The following is a 14,948-nucleotide window of genomic DNA, read 5'->3' as shown; positions in this document are numbered from 1 at the left end:
AACAGGAACGAGCACACTTGATGATGAATGAAATGAAATGAATTGCGCTGTGTTTTCCATAGGGATGCAACGATACCATTTTTTGGGGGCTCAACGATAACACAATAGTATACGGGCAGTATCAGATTTAGATCGCTCTCGTCTGACCGATAATCGATCCGCAGAAAATACCAGTATCGGAGCCAATACCGATCCAGAGTATCGGATCGATGCATCCCTAGTTTCCCCTTTTCCCCAGTAATTGGGTAAACTGGCAGTGGGTGGGTTTCACAAAACAAACCAAAACAGAGACTGACGTCCAGCCCGGAACGCACATTTTCAAAGGGGAGTAACTGACTGCAGCATTGTTTTCCAGATGAACAAGTATGTTTACTTAAATATCTGTAAAACATATTACTGAATTTTTATGCTTTAGTGATGTCAAAAACTCACATACAGCACCTTTAAACACGGCCACAAACACCCAGAGCTGAACTTAACACATGCTTCATTGACATACCAGGGCTTCCTTCCAACTGAACCACCCACACGGTAAACCACTTGACTTATCGAGTACTGCCATGCTCTTACGGGAAAAAGATGGTAAAAACATGCCTTATTAAAGCATAATTATCATTGCCTTTACTTGGTGATGGTGCAGTCAGATGACATTTCATTGATTTTATGAGTGGTTTTAGATTTTTTTTTTTTTTTTTTAATAAAAAAAGTATTTTTTTATATATGTAAATGAAATGTATGCCACATAGTGAAAAAATTATAATTACTTTCATACATCATAACTATGAGATAAAAAAAAAAAAAACTGCATACCAAGTCATAATTATGAGATCCAAAGCCAAGATTCTGACATAAATTGAAATTATGAGATAAATAAAATTTTCACGTAATAATCAAGAATGTAAAAAATTACTTTTTAGAATAGTTTTTACATTTTGATCTCAATTATTGTTTAGAATCTCATTTTTAAATTTAAATCTCATAATTATGACAATCGTAATTAAGAGCATTAAAACATCAAAATTATGACGTCAACGATCTCAGTGTTAATGCTTTAATCTCATAATTGACTTGGTCATGATTATGAGAAAAAAATTCTAAATTTTAATATTTAGTTTCTCGATTTCACCTTTAAATCTCATACTTTTGATTTAGTATCTCAGTTTCAACTTTAAATCTCAAATATATGACTATGTATCTCAATTGCGACTTTTTAAATCACAATGACATTGTCTCATTTCAACTTTTATTTCATAATTATAACTTTTATAACCACTATTTCACATACTATATATATTATTTACAGTATATACTAGACTGTATACTTGTTATCGATGTTTTACAACTGCACTATGAGATAGTTGTTTTTCATATTTCTCTATGACTGGATGATTTGACCCCTAACACGTTTTGCATACTAATTCAACAATTCATTGAATTATAACAAATAAAAAAAAGATAAACTCTTTTCCTTTGTATTGCACAAAGCCATGCGAAATTTTGTCACAATGCTCCTCTCACATTTACTTTATTAGCTTACCAACAATGCCGTTTGTACTGTGGAAAAATGGCAAAATTGCCAAGTCCTCAGGAAAGACATTTTACAGCTTAATGCAGATGAATAAACATTGTGAGCTCATTCTGAAAGGTGTGTTTGCCAAACGTAGTGCGCTAATTGTATCTAACTTCAGTATCTGTTACTGAAAATGAGCCTATTAACTTGTTCCAGAAAATGAGCTAATAAAACTGCATTTTCCACATAAAGATAAACTGATTACACCATAAATGCAATTGCTGCCGGTGCCAACAATGTTATATGTGAGTGTTAAACATGAAAAACATACATTCATTGTAACGCAGATTGGACCTGCTCTAAAAATTCATTTTAAAATAAAAGGTTACAGACAAAGTTTGAAAATCCACGTCAATCTTTGAGTATTCAATGTAAAATATCTCAGCAACCATACTTAGATTGGCCGTGAGCATGGAGGCTTTTTTAAAAGGGTGAGCAATGACCAAAAGCATCCTAGAGCTCTAGCAGGACTCTCAATAAAAATCCCCCAAGAGCTTTGGAGTGAGATTCTGCCAAAGGATCTTAGATCGCAACTCTCTGTTAACTCAACATGTGCTTATGCACTTAACTCATTCTCTCTCTTTCTCCAGTTTGTGCACGTGCACACTTACGCTCAGCTTTAAAACCAAACAAGCTTACTACCTAGGCTACATTTTACACATAGGCATGCATCTTAATTATATGCTGCCTCTTAAGATGATTTGATTTAGACAAATTCTAAGGCAGACTACTGTAGCATATTTACAATATTTACTTATCCTACTGTTGGCTTAGCAACATTATACTGTCAAACTCTTTTGGAATCAAATGATTTGAGTCAAATATCCCACATGGAGCTCTATTTGTGTGCCACAAAGACATGCTGCCTATTCAAACATTGTTCAAATTGGTAATTTAGGAGGCGATAGTTAGGATGCAAACAGTCAATATCAGCTCATTAGGTTTTAAAACAGAGCTTTAAATTACTTCCAACATGCCAGTAGTTCATAAGTAAAATGCTACCCGAGACATGCTTTGATTTCCTCTAAGATTTCCTTAAATGCAAGTGTGATTTTTCTCAACAATGCCTTAATACAACCTCAAAAAAAGAATACAATATTTGCAGGGGTAATGGAATCACGGCTCTAATGGAAAGAGCTCATTATGCATTCACAGCAGATAAGCCTGTCTGGCTATTATTACGACAGTGAGACAGCAGAGGTGTGAGGAATGTGTAGCCAGACCATTACACTTCGATCCAGGCAAGAGCGTTAGTATGTGAATGATTATCATTATATGGAAAAAGACTTTGTGACACTTGGTTAAAATTTAAGAGAATAAAAAATGCTACTAGAAGTTAAGGTTGGATGCCTATTTTTCTCCCAATTTTTGAAATGGCAGAAGAAAAATAGCCGTGCCATTATAGCTGATCCCAGCTTAGGTAATACATCTCTCAAAATTATTTCACAAGAGTCAGGTGAATTTCAAAGCTGGAAATTAGCATTATTGAGGGATGCATATGCATGATATATCAGCACCATATTGCATACTAATATATCCTCATTTATCTATATTTGTTGTTACTGGATGATGTCGAATATTTAATTGTAAATGTTCATTTATAGTATTTTTTACATACAAATTACATTGTTGTTATCTAAAAACACATGTACATTTTTTTAAAATGCAATGTTGTGGTACCTAAATTCACAAACAGTTGAATTTAGTTTTTCAACTTTAATTTGTTTAGAAACCAAAGCACTATTACAGTACATATTACAAGAAAATATTATTTCATTTTTTCTACCTCAAAATTTAATGTTTAATACACTGTTACTAGGGTTGCAAAGGGATGTAAAATTTCTGGGAACTTTCCAAAAATCCCAGGAATAAATATAAATATAAATATAAATATATATATATATATATATATATATATATATATATATATATATATATTAAAAAAAAAAAAAAAAATCCTGTAAAATTTAAATGTAAATGTAAAATTCTGAAATGTTTCCAAATTTACTGGAAATTTGCCACCTTTTTGCAACCCTAATTGTTACATTCTTTGCATGTTACATTCTTTGCAATTTTAATAGTAAAAAAAAAAAAAAAAAAAATCAAGTTATCACCCAAACCGTAAAAATAATTATCAGCTTATCTGTATTGTCCAGAACTACTTACACACATTAAATTAACTGTGGCTTCCAAGAGAAGATTGGAAATAAATTGAGTATTCTAAACAGACTTGGGTGATTCTAAAAATCACTTTAATGCAGTTTAGAAGCCTCACAACGGCCAGACCCTCTTAAACTTGAGATAATTGAATCGAAGGCATCATCTGTCTCCATAAGTGATCATCCTGAGTCCAAACCAGCTGCCCACAGAGCAATTACTTCCAGGAGACATTACGATTTAGCATTGATATAAAGCTATCGGATGATGTCATAAACCGCATACCACAATCAGATAAGCGGCCAATTTACGATCACATAGCTATTCTCATACAAGCCTACACATTTAATATGGATGGACGAGGAGTGGCCATTAATATGTCTCTATGCCTCATACATTAAGCAGGTCCAAGTACAGCACCAGACAAAGAGAATTATAGACATGTTTATTATGCCACATTGACGAATGCGCTCTAACATCTAAACACTGGTGCTTTTTAGTTCATTCCCCAACGTTTAGTTTATCGTCTCATTATAGCGAATGAGTCTTCATTCCCTTGGATTTACGAAGCAGTTTGCCTCCTCACTAAAACCCATCCAGCTTTCATCTCTGGAATTATCACCACACGGCACCCTGGCAGATGAGGGGTATTTGTCCTTGGGCTTGCGGATCGTAGACGTCTTGATGCTTATTTGTTTAGATCGTAATTCCGGCTTCCCCTTCGACTCGACTCTACGCTAAGCTTTCGTAAATCAGAGTGACACAGTCTCTTCTCAAAGAGGAAGATCTGGAATTATTTGCCTCTGACAACGTGCTAATACTGCTGAACTGGATGACAGCAATGTGAAAACACAGCCGGGCCATGATGCAGAAAGGATATGTGAAGCACATGGGCTCGCGGACAAACAAATGCTCTCTGGCACTCTGTGGAGCGAAGAATTTCTACTGTACGGCTTAATATAGTTTAAATGACAGCTGGGGCTGATAGAAGAGCTGATGATTGATGGGGAGATAGTCAATCAGAGCACAGAGAGCTGTCAGATATGAGAGATCATGCTCTTTTGTCACCTACAGGCCAGACTTCCCAGACTGAAGTGATGTGCCATCATGAATAAGCCAGAGGCAGACAGCATCACAGACTGGCCTCCCTCTGACATGTCACAGGCCATTGTGACGAGAAGTGAAGCTGGTTCAAAAATACTGTACACTTATAAGCGCAAATCATACGAAAATGTACATTGTCAGAAATAAAATTTAAAGGCCAAAATTTGCCCTTTTAAAGGAGCATTTCTTTCATTATGAGCACGTTTTTTCTCTAACACACATAAAATGCACATCATCCACTTATTTTAAATACATTTTGCAAATAATAATTGAAGTAATCTCAATCTAAACATCTGCCCTATAGGAGCTGCAAGGTAGAAGATAAAACTGAAATTGGCGGATACAAAAAGCAATAGGCCTAATTATTTTCATGTTATGGCCAATAACCAATATTATTTTGTATTGTAAACGATGTACTAGTATTCTGTCCAAATGGATAAGAAAACAATGTATGCATCAAACAATTTTAAGTTACGGACTGAAAAATTTATGATTGTTGTATATTTGTTTGTTTAACAGTATTATTAAATTATCAAAGATTAACTTTAAAGGGATAGCTCACCCAAAAATTTTAATTCTGTCATCATATACTCAATCTTAAGCGTTTTTTATTTTATTTTATTAAGCAAACAAAGCAATAAAGACCTATAAACAAGGGAAAAACTGGTAAATACTTAGAGAATACAAACCTTAAGCTATTACAAACCTGTAGGAGTTTCTTTTTTCTGCTGAACACTAAAATATATTTTGAAGAATGTTGTTAACCAAACAGTTGCTGGTAGCCATTGACTTCTGTAGAGGGGAAGAAAATACAATGGAAGTCAATGGCTACCAGCAACTGTATACTTACCAAAATTCTTTCATACAGGTTTGAAACAACACGAGGGTGAGTAAACATGAAAACATTTTCATTTTATCCTTTTAAATGAGTGCTAGATGATGGAAATGGTAATATAAATACACAAAATTGAAGAATCTGGCATGGGAAATTAAATAGTCAATAGTGACCAATATATATTTTTTCATATAAACGGTTACATTAAAAACGTTTTTTTTTTTTTTTTTTTATTATAGTTTATTATCTCTGATGAACATGAATGCAAAAATTATAAAAAAAAAAAGAAAAAAAGTTATACTTCGACATGAGAGTTCAATGGGTCTGTAGTCCCATCTGTGCACACATCAATTTCACTTGTGCTGACTGGTTGATGTTTAAGAATGTCGGTGTGTTTTGATGGTTGATGGTAAATCCTCTTGACAAGCCAGGGTTGAGCAAAAGTCGACCTGATGGTCGGTTGCTTGAAGAGCAGAGATCTGCAAACTAAGGAGCAAGGCATCACTGTCTGCAATCCTTCTAATATCATTGATTTCCCTGTCCTTACTTTCTCCACCATACCTCGTTTCACGCACTCACTGATTGCTGCTGTTTATGAGTGATCGCCACACTAATTACTGTTCTCATGTAAACACAATGCATCCACATCATTAAACATCATTAAAGGAGCATTTGTTACGATTGCACTCTGGCTGTTAATAAAACAATTTCAAAATGTTAGCCAGGCCTTTTCCGGCCTCACTAGGAAATTTTCCAATTATGAAGGGTTCATTAAAAACAGGAGTTTACTGGGGAGTGGGGACTGACTTCACCCGTGACGGGTTCGGATGAACGGTAGTTTGAGAAAGCAGAACGGGTCATTTAAATTTAAAGAGCCGGCCTTCAGCAAACTCCAAATCAAGGAGGTGAACATAGTTGCAATAAGGTTGCCGAAATTTGATGTGGTGCAGAAACATTTTCTCGCAATTACAGGTCATCGTCTGCTGCCAAGCAAAAACACAAATATCTCTAGCCAGATGTATGTATGTAAAAACACCAATTTTCATTTGATTGCCCTCCGCTCTTACACATTTTAAGTGTGTTACGAAAAAAACAAAAAAATTCAGTTTGTTACGGTTCACTCAGTTGAACATACATGCCAAAATGTTTTCCAAATTTCATCCTGATGGAAAGCAAACACCACATATGAACTACAAATTATCCACCAGCACACACATGCACAATCCATCCACACATCGCTGGGCTCCTCCAAACACAGCAAGAGTTTAGGAAATCAGATACACGTGTATAAAAACACAGCTGGTTTTCCAAATGGTGGATAAAGGCTGTTTACCTTCTGGAAGAGTGCGGGAACCTGCTGCAGCTTCAACCTGTTGAAGACAAACACGTCGTACATGCCAGCCACGGCCAGCACCGTCACGCCTTGTTCCTTCCACAGCATGCTACAGGAAGCACACGCCAAGGTGCCTAAGAACCACATCCAGCTCCATCCATGTGCACCGCTCGTCCTCAGGGAGCAGTGGCGTATGTAGCAGCATATGGCCAGGAGAAAGAAGAGGGCGGCTCCCACGTCGGCCCGGCCCACGATGCCCGCCACAGCCTCAGTGTGGATGGGATGAGAGGCAAAGAGAAGCCCGGCCAGCAGGCTCCAGCAACCAGACCCCAGCAGCAGGCTTGAGAGGCTAGTGAACAGGGCGGTCGTCGTGCAGTGTAGAACCACATTGACCAGGTGGTAACCCCAGGGATCTAAGCCACCCAGGGCATAGTTGAGTCGAAAAGAGAGCGTGCAGAGTGGGCGGTAGGACTTGTGGCTACCGCTGTGGGTGAGAAGTGTCCCCCAGAAGTCATCGTAGAAGATGTTGATCCAAGGCGTTTCAGGGAAAAGGTCCTGGTTGGTCTTGATAGCACGGCTGTGTGGAGAAAAAGAAAGAATTAAGATTCAAGTGGATTAAAATTCAATGAATTTACTATTAATTAATTAGGATACTGTAGGGCTCTACAAATTCCGCTATGCGGAAAACGCAAACGGAATCCAGTCATAAGAATTTACTGTATAACGTAGAATGTCATGGAATTCGCCAAATTTTGGATGAATAAATCAAAAGTAGGTCAGTACACTTAAATCAAAGAGAAATATGGACAAGTGTCTGTGAATATTTAGCAACAAAAATACTATTTTAATATGAATCGTGTGAATGAATGGCACAGACGCAGTATAGTTTTTCTACACGCTTTTAAAGCGCACGTGATGCTCTGGTTTTCAGCTTTTGCTCAACATATGAATGTATGAACACATGGACATAATCTCTAGAACTGCTTGTCATATCATATACAAACAGGAACTTAAAGGTCTTCACATCAACCCATCAAAATAAAAGTTTGGTTTAACTTGAAGAAACTGTGACAGAAGTATATTACTTTATTTAATGATAGTACTACTACTACTAATAAAATCATAATTAAAACATTGTTTTTAAAGGAATATTTTTTTTTAATTAAGCCTGTGAGGTTTGACTGGGACACAATAAGATAGATCCTCAGAAGAAAAAGGAGGGAACATTGATTCTGACTTTCCTCAACGTTTAGAAAGTGAGGACATGTGCATAAAAGTTCAACAGAAAGACAGGGACCTCCATTTAGCCGTAAGCAAGCACGAAGTGGTACCAAATGCCCGTCAATCAAACCAACCCAACTGTGCCAGAAACCATCTAGGAAACTGAGAGACAAACAGCTAAGGGGAATGAAAAATGTATGAAGATGGCCAATGTAGAAGAGAATGAGTGAGTGGAAGAATAAATGTGCAGTTTACTCCCTGGGAAAAAGCTAGGGACTCTAAATATGTCTGAAGAAGGTCTTATAAAAGCGTAGAGTTGTTCAGGGAACAGGAGGATGCAGGGTGGGATATGCTCTGAGGGCCACAGACACACACTGTGCCCACGCAGTCTGCCTGTGTTGCGCCGCCCAACAAGACAGAGAGAAAGCCTTCAAGGCAATCAAACAACACAAACACGTGTAAACAAAGCAACTAGGCAGTTACGTTATTCCATATGCAGTCATCCGTGCCAAAATCCATGTCATTCAAACCCAAGGCAGTGGTATCTTGCTGTGAAACAAACCCCCTCTACCTCCTGTGATCATGAATGTATGCCTGAGCACAAGAAGATGCTGCTGAACTGTCGAGCGTAATTAGTCTCCTTAGAGAGTGCAAGCAATGACATAAGCTGTAATTAAAATATGCAATGGGAAATACGTGACAAGTGCGATAACGCACCATCAGTGCAACTGAATAATCAGCCGTCACAGCAATGGCGCCAAGAACATGCAATTAACACAGAATGGAGACAAAAGTTTTAATGGAAACATGTTTACAAGAGAAAGATATGAAGCAAAAAGAGCAATGGATCCCTGGCTGTAGAGCGAGCCAAAGTCTTTGATCATTTGTTACTTGCACAGTGGCCAGCAGCGAACGTCTGTCTACCAGTCGCCCATGAGAACAGATGGAACTGGGAAAAGCGAGGAGATGTTACGACAGACTAAACTGCCAAGAAGAACTAGTTCAGGATACGCTTCAACTTCTTGGTTGTCTTGGGGGAAATTTTCAACAAGACGTGTTGAAATTGCAGCCATTGCCTTGTAAGAGTCCACAAGAAAAACAGATGCTCTGAGAACTACATTTCTCCATGAGATAAAGCGCTCCGTCATCAGACACATTTAAATTCCCTGCATTGACTTCGAATCACTCACTTTCTTGGCAGAATTTCACGATTTCTTCCCCCTCAGGTATCCCTGGTATATTTTCTCCAAGCCATTCGTCAAATTAGATCTTCATCCTTCCAAACAAAAGGATAATACGAGAGCCATTGTGGTTCAATTACCATCATTTGGAAGAAGGTGCCAATTTACTGGATATTTCGGTGAGCCAGAGAAAACAAACATCATTGCCTGAAGACTTGACACCCAGAAGCCCAGACATGACAACAAACCCTGTGCCAGGCCTGGCAGGCAGGGGCTTCTGAGATCGGCTTTCACGTGAAGAAACGAGCACTTGGAGCTCTGGTGGTGGATCGTAACTGAATATCAGTAACAGTGGAAGCTCTCAGAGTGCGTGAATTCTTGAGCCACTGCCTGATTTGGCTTGACAGCACCCCGAGGAAGTCGGACTCCCTAGAATGATTCTAATTGGAGTTAGTGAGACAAATAATGTGAAAGCTAATCTCTTGCACGGACTGATCTTTCTCACCTGTAAAGAAAGTAGAGAGGGACTGAAAGTTTTTACATGCAAGAGTGCGTTCTTACTCTTGACAACTCTCAGGGGAGCGGTGGTATCACGCGATCCCGAAACTGGCCACTTTTCTTCATCTAGAGTCCAATCAGCGTGCTGGGGATACTGTGACCACATCTGTCAAAGAATGTTTGCTTATCGCTCTATCCCTGCCGTGACTGGCACGTTGTTACGTTTTGGCTGACCGCAGCTCTAATGAGAAGTGAAATCCCAAATAAGTCCTGTGTAATCTAGAGCCCAGTTCCCTCAGACTGCGAGCAAGATTCAGCTCTGCGGCCATGAGAGGAGCTTAAATGCTGTGGTGTCGATAGCAGGCTGCGACCTTAGTGTTTTCGGACAAGTACAGCTTTGCTACATCCAAAACAAAGGCTTAAAATTCGAGCCAAAAGCAAAACAAACCATGCAAAGAGTCTGGTCTCTGGAATCACAAAGCAACAAAGTGACCAACAATGGAGTGACCATATTCCAAGGATTGACTTTCCTCCTTTACGAATCAGATGGATACTTAGTCTCGACGCATGATTAGCTTAGTGGAAATTCTTTCCGCCAAAGTGCATGAACGTCAGCAGCCGTTCCTATAATACAAGTACATTCAGGGTCTATACATTTTAACGAAACAAACATAGCTCCCTTGAATAGCGGCAAAAATGGTTCCAGATATTCTTCTGAAAAGTTTGAGACAATGCATAATTGTTTTCTATTTGTGCCAGCAAGTGAAAAGAGGCGGGGGCGGGGGAGAGCACAGGCAGTAGGAGATGTGTTTTTCAGTCTGCCAAGTATGTGTCATCACCCGGCTTCAGTGTCTGAAAGGGCCGCAGTCATATTTTGAGAGTGCATACAGAGAGGCCATCCGGTCTGTCCACTCTGCTCTCCTGCCTGGGCTTTTGTCTAAGGTTTCTTCCCATGAGAATGCCTGCAGGTCAATAACAGAATACCTTCCCCTTATGTGGTGCTTATGCGAGAAGAGCTTTCAGGGACAAGAGCCTTGTTCTATTGTGCAGTTTCTGGAGAAAAGCTGTATGGGCTATAAAAGAGGAAAATCAATTAATTTGTCAGAATAAAGAACTGAACTGTTGAGGAAACACAATCCAAGCTGAGCAGCTCACAAAAAAAGTACAAAATGTCTTTCTTTCATATATTCTTTTATTTATACTCTCTCTCTTTCTATCAGTCGTTCTTTTATTCACTTTTTCAAGATTCTTTTGTTCAATCTTTTATTTCATTCTTTTCTTCAATCTTTCATTCTTTCAGTCTTTTTTTTTTTACTTCAGTCATTTCATTCTGGAGGTCATTTTTATATTTTCATTAGTTCTTCCTGCCATTTTTTCCATACTTTTTAATTAATTCATTTATTCGTTAATTATTTTGAGTTCATTTTATCATTCATACTTTTTTAATTGGTCTGCTGGTCATTCTTGCATACTTTGTCATTAGTTCTTCCTGCCATTTTTCCACACTTTTTCATTCATTCATTCATTCATTCATTCCTTTGCACTCATTGTGTTTTTGCACCAAATTAGTCAATTCATTCTTTCATTCCTTTACATTTTTTCATTCCTTTGCATTCATTCATTCATTTGCATTCATTCATTTGCATTCATTCACTCACTCTCTCATTCATTTGCATTCATTTGTTCTTTTTGCATTCAATTTCCTTCTTTTGCATTTTCTCATTCTTGTGGCTTGTGCTCGACACGTAAAATCAATGGGAACCTGAAATCATGTTGGTTTATTACCAAGATGTCACTACAGGCTACCACATCTGATACTGCAGTGAATCCTTCCTGAAGTTCCTCTGATGAAGAGCATCGGGTCATGCTGCAAATCATTTCAAAAGTCTTACCGCATCACAACTTCCTCGAAATAGGAAATAAAAAAATCTATTTGCATAAATAAATAATTTATACATGGCAAATTATCGAGGCGCAAACAGGTTTCAAAAGGCTAATGAATTCATATGGCTGGATAGAAAAACAAACTATTGACATTTTAAAGTCGCAAAATGCATTTTGTCATCAATTTACACTAAATAAATGTCAAATAATAAGCGAGGCACAAAGAGATCTCTTAAGACATTAACTAATAGATTTGACTCTTTGAACTGTTCCTTGTTAAACAAAAGAAAATCAATAGCACGGCAAACTAAGTCAATGCATTTCAATGCGAGTCTGGCAAGCTAGTCAAAATGTCAGCTGGTGGATTATTGAATTATGGTCAGACAGAGTGAGACTAAAGGCTTTCAGTCGGTGGGCTTCAACAAACAGTGAAGCAGACACACACTGAAAGGGTCGGGGGCTCCGCAGACGGAACACACCATCTCGGGCCACCATGAAATCAACATGGTCATGGCTGGACATTGTTGATCTAAACGCCACAATAGCCACATTATCTAGTTTGCAACCATGTCAAAGTAAAAAGAGAATGGGGGTGGACTCTCGTTTTTGCCATTCCTAAGAAAAAAAAGAAAAAAAGAAGCATGATTCAATTTATGGCACTTGCATCTTTTCCAGAAAATAATATACACATCAGCATCCATTTTTACTTTTTTAGCCGCATGAATGAACCAATTGTCCACTAATGGCAAATCAATGAAAACGCCATTTCCATTTAGGCACTTGTTGACAAAAAAAAAAAGTCCACTCAGCACATTGACTACAAAATTAGCATGGTGAAAAAGCGACCACCACTTTTCATTATAAACAGCTTTTAAACGACTCACTATTAGGCCTCTTGCTTTACTAAGAGGACAACATTACATGGCAAGTAATCAGATAATAGAAGAAAGAAGAGGAGAAAAGATGGTGACTGTCACTCCTTTCTCCACTTCCTGTGTGTCTGTTAAACATTGTACTGTAAAAGGCAGAAAACTATTTACAAAGCATGCAGCTTTGGCCAAAAGGGATGAGAAAGCATAAGTTACACCCTACACATCTGTCCTGTAACACTTTCATAGACAGTAACAGACTTCCCAGAAGAACAACAAATGTCTGGCCTCTAGGAAAAAAGCATTTTAGAGTTAGCAATTATCAGAAGGCGGCATGAAAGCCACAGAAAGGACATGCCTGGGACATACACTTGCATTTTAGAGTCTCATAAATCTGAGGTCATTCTGTATGCCAAGCTTCCTCACTGCACAAATATACCAGCACATTCTAGCGTCTCGCCTGCCCTGTCTTATTTCCATACAGACACAATCTGTCAAAAGGAACATCTTTGAATTTTGGCAAAATGATGGGTATCTGAAAATGTTCAATTAAACTAAATAGGAAAAAGCTGTTCCCAGACTTCAGCCCCACATGGCAAACCACTAAATGTCTCCTTATGTTTACACTACTATTAACAAGAACCAAATCAGACCAAAGAAAGCTGAATTTCTGCCAGAGTTTGTCCAAGATCTTGATCTTCAGAAATGCCATCCATATATACACACATTTATCTAATAAAAGCGTTTCAAACGTTTGAGTTATTAAAATCTTTTATAAAATACAGTACAAAAATACAGTAAAAACAGAAATATTGTAAATATTATTACAAGTGAAAAAAAGGTTTTTAAATGTAATTTATTCCTGTGATGTAAAACTGAATTTTCAGCATCATTACTCCAGTCTTCAGAGTCACATGATCGTTCAGAAATCATTCTAACATGATGATTTTCTGCTCAAGAAACATTTGTTAATATCAGTGTTGCACAGTGAAAATTACTGTCACTTTTAATCAGCTTAATGGGTTATTACTTTAAGAGTACACGCACACAGTTCACAGAGGTGTGAAAGCTTTGTACTGTATCAGGTAAAAACTTTGGAGCTTAGATTCATTTCCTGTGGATCATAAAGTGGCATGTGCGTCATTCAGTCAGCGCTTCATACTGCAAACAAAACCACCTGTTTGGAATCAATGTTGACACATGATACATCTTGCGTTAAGGTTACAAATGTGCTGAACAGGGATTTTCTGAATAGCCATCAAATAGATTGTTAAAACAAATGTACTGTTGAACTGAGTGTAGTGTTCATGACCTACAGTATACTGATGTCGAGGGAGTACTGAGCGAAAAATCTTAATTTTTAAGGTTTGTTGCAACTGGAACTGGGTTCTTGAAACAATTCACTCAAAAATCAAAATTGTCATCATTTACTCACCCTCATGTTGTTCCAAATGTGTATGAAATTCTTTATTATGTTGAACACAAAAGACAATATTATGAAGAATTTTGAAGAACCAAACTGTTGTTCCCCACTGACTGCCACAATAAGGAAAAAATAGTATGGAAGTCAATAGGATACAACAACTGTTTGATTACCAGCATTCTTCAAAATATCTTCTGTTATGTTCAACATAAGAGAGAAACTCATACAGGTTTGGAACGACGTGAGAGCGAGTAAATGATGACAAAATCTTTAATTTTTTGGTAAACTATCCCTTTAAACCTAAAAACCAAAAGTTCCCAGACTGCCCTCCATATTGGATCTCACACAAACAGGGTTATGGAAATGAATCTTTTTTTTTTTTTGATGATTAAATGGTAGTTTTATAGGGGTGTTTTATTGTTTAATAGCAATTTTAATAGTACAGCTCAGCTTTGTCACATTTAACACATTCAGTTTCAAGAACAATAAATAAATTGCCATTATGTAATAACTAGTAATAGCATAATCTATTATCGTCAAATTGTACTAATAAATAGGCTGCATAAACTCATAAAGCTACACTGCCATGGTTTGGAAAGCAGTTAAACTACTGTTAACTACTACTACTTTAGTTACTAGGCAACAATGATTAACAAATTCCTCAGGATAAGCTTTGTCAAATGCTACTTAGCTGCTACAATGGATACAAAATGTCATCCATCCAATATCAATTAGCCTAATCTGCCAAATGTGTCATGCTCTGTGAATCTTATGGTAAATAAAGAGGCTTTGTTTTATCTAGAGTTTGACCCAGGTCTGAATACTCAGCCCACTCTCTGGCCACAGTACACAGGCCTCTCAACAGGAGGCTGT

At 37.6% G+C, this 14,948-nt stretch overlaps 1 protein-coding gene across 1 annotated transcript in view; it reads right to left on the bottom strand.

Annotated features, from left to right (window-relative positions):
• The window catches only part of tmtc2b (transmembrane O-mannosyltransferase targeting cadherins 2b), a 101,760-nt gene that overhangs the window by 46,273 nt on the left and 40,539 nt on the right, over window positions 1-14,948 (bottom strand). The window contains exon 2 of the mRNA XM_052582628.1: window positions 7,000-7,576. Coding sequence (XP_052438588.1) covers window positions 7,000-7,576 — 577 coding nt within the window. The remainder of the gene's footprint in view (window positions 1-6,999; window positions 7,577-14,948) is intronic.

The sequence above is a fragment of the Carassius gibelio genome, chromosome B18 (assembly GCF_023724105.1).
Source record: "Carassius gibelio isolate Cgi1373 ecotype wild population from Czech Republic chromosome B18, carGib1.2-hapl.c, whole genome shotgun sequence".
In the NCBI taxonomy this organism is placed as follows: domain Eukaryota; kingdom Metazoa; phylum Chordata; class Actinopteri; order Cypriniformes; family Cyprinidae; genus Carassius; species Carassius gibelio.
The sequence above is the reverse complement of the archived record's forward strand: the minus strand, read 5'-3'. Positions and strand labels throughout refer to the sequence as shown.